Below are 11,087 nucleotides of genomic sequence, written 5' to 3' on the forward strand. Positions count from 1 at the left end.
GCTGACTTCTGTGGTGGTTCCGCACCAGCAGAGGGCGCTGTCTGCTCATCCAGCGAGCGGAAAAGTCCTGAGCCTGGTGTTAGCGGTTTGGCTCGGAGCTTTTTGTTTTTGTTTAGTTGTTTTTGTCTACGCTTTGTGTCCGGTAAACAAGATGGCCGGCACCGCGTTAAAGAGGCTCATGGCTGAATACAAACGTGAGTAACTGAAGCTCCAGCTGGTGAGGAAAAGCTAGGGGGAAGTTCGGCTGAACCAAACTCCGATACAGTTTCCACAGATTTAACAGCTTTTCTGCTCTAGGGTTTAAATTCGACACAGTTAGATGAAAAATCTATAAAGATTCAATGGAAACTGATCATTTTGATCGATTCGGCATCAGTTTTTTTAAAACTTAAATCTCTCCGAATTACACATTTAGCGATTTTATTATAATCTGTTGGTGCGACTGTTCAGCTTCATCCAGAACCTTCTTCCCTGGCTATTTATGTAACTGAGACTCAAACTGTGAGATAAGAAGTACTGCAAACATTAGAAACTATCAAACTAGCCAGTAACTTACAAAAACCGGTTAACTCTCCGATGATCTGCATGTTTGGGTTTCAGAATCAAGCTTGGATCTGATGGACTCAGTTTGAAGGATTAATACAAGCTGAGCAGCAAGTCTGACTGGCAGCTGGTCACAGTCCGGGTTATTAACATCCGTTTTTTGTTTATTAATATTTTCTTTCTTAATAAATTTGCCACCATAGCGTTTTTACTAAAAATGTTTAGGATTTTATTTTGTTTTCATTTTTTATTTTTAGGCCAAAATGAAGTTTATAGTCTATATTAAAGTAAGAAAGTGTATTAATTACAATGCAAACCGTTTAAAATATAGCGTTAAAGGACGGATTAAAAACTGTCATATTGAATAAAAGAGACACAGTTCCATTTATTGCCACCTTTGGTAAAGATACTGTAAAATAAGATTAGTCTTACACTTATTTCCACATTTATTTCCTAATTTTGGGTGAAAACATTACATTTAAAAAAAATATATTTTAATCACATTACTGGTGTTGACTAGTTCTGATTGGAGCAAGATGATTTCCATCTGCTGCCCGAGATCAATGTGGTCGCCAAAAAACGTCCTAAGAAGGTTGAGACTGTTTGTTTTTTTAAAATCAGTTTATTGTGTGTGTGTACATGTTGCGTTACACCATGTTTCAGAAAAATAAGATATGTTGGACTTTCACTAATGGTGATTTTATTTAGAAAAGCACCAGTTTTTCTAAACGGGTTCCAATTGTCTCTGGTTTTACTCTGTGAAATTCTTGGATTCACCCATAATGTTGGTTTTTCAGAGCTGACCCTGAACCCACCTGAAGGCATCGTCGCAGGTGAGACTCCGTCTTTACATCTGAACACCTGAGCGGTTAAAAGCTCAGTTCAAGCCCTCCTGATCCGACCTTTGACCCATAACCGAACAGGTTACATCAGAACAGAACATCAGGATGAGACAATGATCCGATTTGTCCCTCTGTGTGCTCTCCAGGTCCGGCCAACGAGGAGAACTTCTTCGAATGGGAGGCGCTCATCATGTGAGTACAGGCTGGAGCCTTTTTAGTCATATATGACAGGACGTCTCCATGGAAACCAACATGATTCACTGCCCTTCTTCATTTCTGTTAATTTGATTCTCACTGGGAATAATTTATCCTGAGATACTCGATGCTCATAGAACCCAAACGGATTTTATCCAACCTGCCAAACGCTTCACGTGTTTCCAGGTGCAATGTGTCACTCTGACCAGCAGGTGTCACTGCTGATTCAGACAGCAGCTCAAAGTTGAGGCAGACGTGTTTACATTTGGATTTTATTGGATAAATCAACACAAAGCGGTGCTTGATTGTGAAATTATGGGATTTTCTTACCATGAGGTGGTAATCTGTGTTTTTCTTTTATTTCTTACATCATTTTCCATCCCACAGAAGAAAGAGATCCATTCTTTCTTGCTAAATGTTCTATTTTAAATTCTAAAAACAGAAATAAAATTGCAGTTCTTTAAAAATCTCAACATATCCAAGGTTTGGATCAAACCTCATGTATTAGAATGGCCTAGTCAAAGTCCAGACCTAAATCCAGTTAACAGTCAGCAGGAACATTTGAAGAATGCTTTCTGTTCAATCTCACTGAGGTGAGGCTAATTTTGAAAATAGATTAAAATAAAGAAAAACACCTCAATAAAATAAATGGAAGGCTGTGATTTTAACTTGACAGAATGTGGAAAAGTGCAAAGGAGGTGAATACTTTTGCAAGCCAGAGTATCTAACGTAGGTAAAAATATTTACTCTCAGTAGAACTCAACTGGAAAAAAAACCGAACTGTCCCTTTAAGACCAGGCTAGTTCTCTAAATCAGATATTTTCATCTGTATCTCACTGCAAAACATCAAATCTTACCAAATATTTTTGTCTATTTTTTTAGTGCAAATATCTTAGTACACTGGAAATAAGAAAAACCTAACATACAAAATAGGAGCTTGTTATGAGGCATTAATTCCTTAATATTCATGAAAATGTAATAGTTCTGGCTGACTATTTAATTTATAACATGAGAAAAAAATCTTTTTATAAGAGAAGTAATCTACCAGTAGTACATATTAATCAATATTCAATCATTATTGACTTAAAACAAGCTCTGATATGTTGCTGGAAAGTAACTTGTAGGTTAGTTTTGTCTTATTTTCAGTGTACTAAGATATTTGCAATAAAAATCAGACAAAGATACCTGGTAAGATTTTGTGTTTTTATAGTGATGACTCTTAGTTAAAATAAATCCTCCGCAGCCTGATGCATGGCTGACAGGAGACACTGCAGAGTCCGTGATGTCATTGAAAGCACCATCATTAGATTTTCCTGCTCCATGCCGGCGTGACAGCAGCTTCAGTCTGCCCTTCAATTTACCCCGCTGCTCATTTAAAGTCCAAGTCCACATACCGGCTCAGTCAGCAGAGTGACATCACTGAGACAGCACACCTGTCATTATATCTCAGTCCTCTGTCCTTCATTGTTCTGTCTTCCTTTTTCTGCTCCTCAGCTCATAGAGACGAGGTGAAGCACTCTGCACTGTAAAAACACAAAATCTTACCAAGTGTTTTTGATCTAGTTTTTAGTGCAGATATCTTAGTACACTTGACTACAGACTTGTTAGTCCTGTAGTCTTATGGTTGATGAAAACAATTTGTGTTTTTAACACAAACTGAGTTTTAATAGTTGTCTCTTAAAGTGAGAAATTTCAAATTGTAAATATTATTTATTTATTGGTTTATTTTTTGTTCACATTTTCAGTCTTATCAGCTTCTGTATTTTATTTTATTTTTTTATTTATTTACAAGTTTTGTGTTTTTAACCTCCAAACTGTGAAATTTAGTAGAACACCTCCTAGTTTTATATTAATTGTTGGTGTGTTGTTGTTTTTATTGTGACTTTATTTATGCCTTTTGGGACATAAATAAATATCTGAGTCTGAATTATAAGTGAAATAATTTGCCATTGGGACTAAATCAGTTTTTTCATCAGTGTTGAGGAATTATTGACTCTAAACAAGCATCTTTTTTTGCAGAAAAGTTACATATAGGTTGGTGCTGTTCTATTTCAGGTGTACTATGATATTTGCTTTGGAAACTTGACAGAAATCCCTGGTAATATTTTGTGTTTTTGCAGTGTGAAGACTTGCTACTCCCAACTACTGTCCTGATAAACAGACGGTATCTGGTCAGAGATCAGTCGATGCTTTAAAGAGTCAGAAATAACTTCAGGGAAGGAGGTCAGGCAGATCTGAGATCAGATATTCAAACTTCAGTCCTGATTATGACTCAGGATGTCGTGATCAGAAACTGAAACTGGGTTCATTTAACTAAAAGCTTCTGTTTCCTGCCGCAGCGTCGCGACGTTCTCAGTGATTTTCTCTGTTTGTGTCTCAGGGGTCCAGAGGACACGTGTTTCGAAGGCGGCGTCTTCCCCGCCGTCCTCAGCTTCCCCTCGGATTATCCTCTCAGCCCTCCGAAGATGAGGTTCACCTGCGACATGTTTCACCCCAACAGTAAGTCTCCCACAGGCTCCGCCCCCGACGGCGGGTTTAGATGCTCAGAACGTCGAGATAAAAACAGCCTGTGTCTGGACCCTGTTATTGGACCCGTCAGAACACGCCTCGTTAGCCTGCTGTCATTAACGCTGAGATTAGTGGGCAGGAGCCACGATGTCATGGCGCAGTTCTGATTAGAGGACAGCGTGCTCGGTTCTGACCCATCATCATGTTCCCCACCATCATCATCATCATAACCATCATGGCCCTGAGCTGAACTGTATCTTCTGGACCCGCATCAACATCATAAACACATGAAGAAGAAAGTTGGACCAATCAGAACCTGCAGTTTGTTCATTAGATATGATGGAAAATGTCTGAATGTTGGTAGCAGAAACTTTCTGTTTTATCAGACAGAAATACCCGTAATTTTAAGACTTTTTCTTGTATATTTGCATCTTTTTTGCTAACATTATTACTATGTTCTTGTAATTAAATCAAAACTCTCATAACCTGGCCATAATACTCCATCGTACAACTATGGAGTAAAAGTATTAGAAGGGTTGACTGAAATAAAACCCACCTTTTGAAAATATTTTCACTAATTGTAATTTGTTTTTTTAAGCCATATAATCCAGCCATAGAGACGAGGTGAAGCACTCTGCACTGTAAAATGAAAGTGAAATGAAAGTGAAATGTTTCATCCAATCAGAACACAAAATTCTGACATTAAACACTCTTTATGCTTTAACTAGGGCTGAATCGATTAATTGGATTGATTGTGATTATTCGATAAACTGTTAAATATTCAGACTCAAAAAAAGGCCATTTGCTGAAAAAACAACACATTCAGAGCAGTAATTAAGCTAAAATTACACAAATTATATACCTTTAGCATTTTACATAAAAACCTTATTTTTCTGTAAATATGTTTTACCAAAAATTCCTCAAGTGGCAGTTTTATCTGCACCTGGTTCAAATTCACTAAAGTAATACTACATTATTGCATTTTATTTATTACATGAATAAAATGTTCATTTTCTAATATTGTATAAAAAAAAAAACTTGAGATTGAATAAAAAATCTGCAGAATGTGCCAATTTTTTATTTGATTAATCGACTAATCGATGCAATAAATGATTTCTAATATAATTGTTCTGCTCTTTTGTTCCCTCCTCAGTCTACCCAGATGGCCGGGTTTGCATCTCCATCCTTCACGCTCCGGGTGACGACCCGATGGGATATGAGAGCAGCGCAGAGAGGTGGAGTCCGGTCCAGAGTGTGGAGAAGATCCTGCTGTCTGTGGTCAGCATGCTGGCAGGTAGAGCAGCTCACCTGTCACATGACCAACCAAACCGTACTGTCATGTATTTATTACACATTTGTTACATGATTAACACACGTTAATAATTTATTAAAAATCTCTGACAGGTTCCTTCACACCTGCAGCAAGTTGATACACTTTGTTTCTATAGATTAATTGAAAACACAAATAAAAACTGAAAGTCACCTCACTTCTCATCTGTCACAGGATGACAAATTATCCCAGAAGTTATTGTGACAAACAATATTATTGTTGTTTTAAGATAATTTTTAAGTTATATAATAGTAATGGCGTAACAATGCATGAGCACATTCTCAAAGATTGAAGAACAATGTGAGTTGTGATGCTGTGATTTCTGTGCCACGCAGTCCAAACCACAGTTACCTGGAAAATGATCTTTGTCATAATCATATTTGTCTTTATCACAATAAAACCACTAAAATATTGCAATAAGATCCTCAGTCCACATCACACGTCTGCCATGAGTCATCATATAGTATAAATGACTCTTCTTCTTCTTCTCCTCAGAGCCGAACGATGAGAGCGGCGCGAACGTCGATGCGTCTAAAATGTGGCGCGAGGACAGAGAGCAGTTCTACAAACTGGCTCAGAAGATCGTTCGCAAGTCGCTGGGCCTGTAGAGATGATGTCATCACGCCGCTCTGCGTGTGTGTGGTGGCGCGTAGCTCGGATACAGACTGTGGAGCATCAACACTGTTACCATGGAAACCTTCAACGCACACACACGCAGAGCTGCAGTTTGATACCTCAATGAACTGACGGATCAAAGGCTGATAGGATACAGTGACATCACCAGGAGACCCAGCAGCAGCCTGTCATGACCTCATTTCCTGTTTGTCGCCCCTCTTCCCCTGCTGTTGGCTCAGATTGAAGTTTCTCAGCGGATTGTTTGCACTTTATCTCCTCCTGGTGGTCACCGTGGTGGACTTCAGTTTGTTGTTTTTTGTTTTTTTTTACAGCTGAGCTGAAGGAGTTTCTCTAAGTTTCCTTTCACAAATAGTTGGTTGAAAACAGAATTTTGATCTCTTTGTTTCTCTGATTTCTTATTAATTTCTTTGTTGAGAAACTAAGAGCTTCTTTTTGTTTCTGTTTCTGGTGTCAAACTGATTTTATAGCATGTTGACCTAAACTTAATAAAGCAGCGTTTCTGTTTTAGGATCTTTGGTTTATTGATCTCTGGTCACATGACAGGTGTAGAAAATATTAATTGCAGTAATGATCATCACCTCCAGTTTTATTAGTGTTTTATTTGCACTTCAGATCACCAAAGCGTTCCTAAAATATGATCAAACTGTAGATTGAAGGTCACTCTCAATCTACCTGGAGACAACTCAGGGGAATTTCTGATTCGTCAATTCTGTTCCTGAAAACTGCAAAGCAGATGACATTCAGACTGAAAAGTCTAAAATAATTTTAATTATTATTAAATTATTAATAATAATAAATTATATATTAAAATATATAATATAAAAAATAAATTATTATATTAATAATAATAAATTAAATACCAATTTATCCTGGTATATTATGAAGGAGCATCACGTTAATTATCTTCATTTGTCCATAAATTTAAAAAAAATAATAAATTAAATTCACATTTTCATTAGGACTGAAAAAATGAATCCAATTAATTGTGATGACAAACAGTTATCAACCAACTTTGTAATCGATTAATCGTTCACTCGAGACTCAAAAACAAGTCATTTACTAAAAAGAACAACATCGTCAGAGTAGCAATTAAGCCAAAACTGTACAAAACATTTACATAAATATTTTGCAATTAAAACTTTAAAAAGCCTTTGCCTTCATCCTTCATTGTCTGTAAATGTTTTACCCAGAACTCAAGTGTCAGATTTAGCTTCGCCTGATTCGAAGTCTGTAGAAAAACTTGATGTTAAGCACTTTTTTCTATCAAATTATTAATTATTTAGGCTGAAAAATAAACCACACATCAGGTTTATGACATATGATATTTTTTAGCTGCAGATGCATCCTTTGCTACAAATAATCAAGCATACATTAAAGGATTTCTGTTATTACATTTTAGCCAATTAAATGTTTTTTCTTTAATTGGCTAAAATTAAAGAAAAAATAATTAAATTAAAGAACTAATTAATGAACTAATTTATTAATTAGTTCATTCATGAATTTAATGAACTAAATTCATTAAAACAATTAATTTAATTAGTTTATTTGCATTTTAATGTAGTATTTCTAATGTATAAAAATAGCTTTTGTGGTTAACTTAAAATGCAGAATGGGCCAGGTTTTACCCGATTAATCGTCAGAATAATCGATTACTAACGTAATGGTACACATGACCACAGTGGGGTGCGGTCACGTGACTCCGAAAGTCTCCTGAGTCCAGTCCTGTCTCAGCCTGCCGGACTGGATCCACCTCCATGTTTAAACTGGGATTACTGGGATTGAAAGCTCTCAGATCCCAGCCGCTCCGTCCTGTTACCCAGTTGGAACTTCACAGCTCCACATCTGAGAACACACGCTGTCACACTTTAAGACATCACACACCTGTAGGAGTGAGAGACAGGTGAGGGGGCGGAGCTACATAGGGAAATCGTCTGTTGGACGGACCTCAGATCAGCTGCAGCTTTGCTGTTTTCCACAGAGTCCCGGATGCTGCCGCCGCTGCCGCTTCATCTCAGAGGTTCATTTATCATCCCAGAAGGTGTGGATGTGTTACAGCTCTCACTGGAGTGACATGAAGCGAGCTGAAAACAAGGCCTCAGGGCCTCCGACCAACATGTATGAACAGGTATCGGCTCTCATATTTGCAAAATGATGACAAACCAGCAGTCTGTCCGACAGCCAGCAGAGGGCAGTACTTCAAACCATTTTTTTAGTTCAGTTTTCTTTTTTGGTGTATTACAGTGGATGCATCTGTCTACTGGAGTGCCACAAAGATGCCTACTAGAACCACTGCTATTCAGTTCATAATGAATAAAGAATAGGATCAGGGCCTATATGAAGAAAAAAAACGGAATCCTGATTTTAATAATTCAGATTTTGATCTTAAAATTCTGACTTTGGTCACAAAATTCTTACTTTTTTGAAAATTGTAACATCTGACTTTTTTTTCCTCAAAATTCTGATGGAAAATATCAGAAGACTGAGGGGGGGAAAAATTAGAACTTTTTTTCAGTGACCCTAATTCTCTTCCATTTAGTGATGATCAGATATGCAGATGATATTCTGAAAGCTGTCCAATTATTTCACTAAGGAAATCTTTTTTTTTTTTACATCAGTTACTGAACATGTTGCTTTTGTGTTTGAATGCAGAAATGCTGAAAAGAATCAAACTTTCTTCCGTTTAATTTAAAACATTTAAAACTTTAACCTGTTTTCATCCTCAGATCAATCTGCTTCAAACCATTTGGATGCATCACAATCATCATCATCTGAATCTTCCTCCTCAGGTGTGTCCAGGCAGGTGGATCACTGATCTGACATGTTTGTTCCCCAGGTGTGTTCAGGTGTTCAGCCCCCCAGCTCCTCCCTCTCTTTTATATTTAAATGTGGGTCGTGCGAGCTCGTCCCGCTGCAGGTGAAGCCTCTCTCTCTCCTCAGTGGGACTCCACCTGAAGATCAGCTGCAGACAGCAGCCGTCACCTGGACAGGTGGATCTACTCAACTCTGCACAGGAATTTTAAAAATGGATCATCATCGTTCTGATTTTAGGATTTAAGGTTGGAACTCGGCTGCTTTGTTTTTGAATTTTAACGGATCAGAAACATTTTAAAGACCAAAATGAAAAAAAGTCATCTTTATTTCTGTGATTGTTTTTAGATGCTCTTAAATCTGACGGGTTGACACCAGATTATTCCATCTGGACTGGTTATGACAAGGATTTGCTCTTAAACATCAGAAGATCCAGAACCAGAACCAGAACTGGACTTCAATGATCATTTTTCAGCCAGGTTTGACTTTATGTTACTAAAAAGCTCCAGAATCTGCTGATCTAAAGAAACAAGGAGATAAAAACTTGTTTTAGAGCCGATTTATAGTTCTTCTGAACTCTTTAAACAGATTAAAAAGTTTTACATTTCAAATATTTCCAGAGTTATCTTAGTTTTATCAAGAAATTACAGATTTGTTTCTGTTTGTTTCACTTTTACAAAACTGAAAGCTTCTAAATTATTACCTAAAAAACATAAAATTAAAAGAATTTGCTCAATACAATGTGGACCGAACCACAAAGAGTGGCGGTAAAACTCTTAAGATGTGTTTTATCTTGTGTCTGGTCTGAATTTAAAGAAAATATGATATAAGATACATTACTTTTTTTGAAAAATTGTGAGGTTTTTACATTTATGACCACCTTTGTTAAACTGTCATTCATGTAACAAAAAAAAACAAACTCTGAAATGTTTTTGTTGCATGTATGAACGTCTAACGTCCAACAAAGGCATTTATACATACAGTCATGGTTATTAATATTGATGATATGGCTCTCTGCCCAGGAGGGCATACTTAGCAGGGCGCCAGGAGACAAATGAGATGACAAATTAAACCAGTTTTCTGTTTTTCTGCATGTTTAATAGTGGAGACCCTCTGTGTGGAGAATGTAAGCCACTGCTGCAGATTGATGATGTATTAAAAAGTTTACTGATTACAATAAAAATATGGAATATTTTGAGTAATCAGACATTAACTGGGTTATTAAATGCTAAATAAAGATTTTTTACAGTAGAGTTTGGCATTTATGAGACTTTTATTGTACTTTATAAAACGCAATAAATGAGCAGCCATCCATCAATCTAGACCATGTAATATTTAATCAATTTTTGTAGCTCTTAAATTATAGCTGATTGTCTATCTTATTACTATTATTATTAAATGTGTTTTGTTGGGAAACTGGAAGTTTGGTTAAGTGGGCAGATCAGGTGCTTAATTTATTCAGAATCACCTCTATAAACACTTAAATAATAATTTTTATTACATGGATGAAATAAAGATGTATAATTAGCTTCAGATGTAGTTTTTCCTGTTTGCATGTTGAGTGAATTCAGGCTCTGGCTTGTTGTCAAAAAGTTACAAAGACCCTGATGACATTTTTATAGGTTAATAGGTGAAAGTGTCTCTCAGATTATTGGAAGGAAACTTCCTGCCGCTGCTTCTAATTTGGCTCTTTTATTTATTAAATACTCTACAGTTTATTTAATGGCAAGAGAAGAAGATTTATTCATCTGAAACCAGAACATCTGAGCAGAATTGATCCAAAGATCTAAAAAGATGCAACTAAATCTTCACTTATTTTAGAAACTTTATCCAGTATTTAGTGAGCACCTCCTCAAAATCTGCCTGGAGACAACACACAGGAGTCTCTGATTGGTCCATTTTGTTCTTGAAAACTGCAAATTAGACTAATTAACATTTAGCTGGAAAACCTCCAACAACTTTGATTTATCCTGGTAAATAATGTAATATCACTTTAACTACCTCCACTTTTTTATGAAATAAAAAGGAACACAGGATAAATTCAGATTTTTATTAATGCTAAAATGATTAACTTGATTAATCGTGATGAATCAATTATTGAAATAATTGTTAACTAATTTAGTAATCAATTAATCACTAAATGGAGTATACAGACTCAAACAAATCATTTGCTGAAAAAAGCAACATATTCAGAGCTGCAATTAAGGCACAACTGTACAAAATAA

General features: G+C 36.4%; 1 protein-coding gene across 2 annotated transcripts; it reads left to right on the forward strand.

The window, feature by feature from the left end:
• Positions 1-24: 24 nt before the first annotated feature.
• Positions 25-6,564, forward strand: ube2g2 (ubiquitin-conjugating enzyme E2G 2 (UBC7 homolog, yeast)). Of its 2 annotated transcripts, XM_028024269.1 has the most exons (6): positions 25-194; positions 1,341-1,376; positions 1,532-1,577; positions 3,961-4,079; positions 5,242-5,382; positions 5,914-6,564. In XM_028024269.1, the coding sequence occupies exons 1-6, from the start codon at positions 152-154 to the stop codon at positions 6,024-6,026; spliced, it is 498 nt and encodes a 165-aa protein (XP_027880070.1). In that variant the 5' UTR covers positions 25-151; the 3' UTR covers positions 6,027-6,564. The 2 variants fall into 2 exon arrangements, with proteins under 2 accessions (XP_027880070.1, XP_027880071.1); XM_028024270.1 differs by lacking the exon at positions 1,341-1,376.
• Positions 6,565-11,087: the final 4,523 nt, after the last annotated feature.

The sequence above is a fragment of the Xiphophorus couchianus genome, chromosome 7, assembly GCF_001444195.1.
Source record: "Xiphophorus couchianus chromosome 7, X_couchianus-1.0, whole genome shotgun sequence".
In the NCBI taxonomy this organism is placed as follows: Eukaryota; Metazoa; Chordata; class Actinopteri; order Cyprinodontiformes; family Poeciliidae; genus Xiphophorus; species Xiphophorus couchianus.

Excerpts from the sequence above, each read along its gene's own strand:
- ube2g2 (XM_028024269.1), top strand. The coding sequence starts at position 152 with ATGGCCGGCACCGCGTTAAAGAGGCTCATGGCTGAATACAAAC. Across the intron at positions 195-1,340 it reads GCTCATGGCTGAATACAAAC|AGCTGACCCTGAACCCACCT; the intron begins GTGAGTAACTGA and ends TTGGTTTTTCAG. Across the intron at positions 1,377-1,531 it reads ACCTGAAGGCATCGTCGCAG|GTCCGGCCAACGAGGAGAAC; the intron begins GTGAGACTCCGT and ends TGTGCTCTCCAG.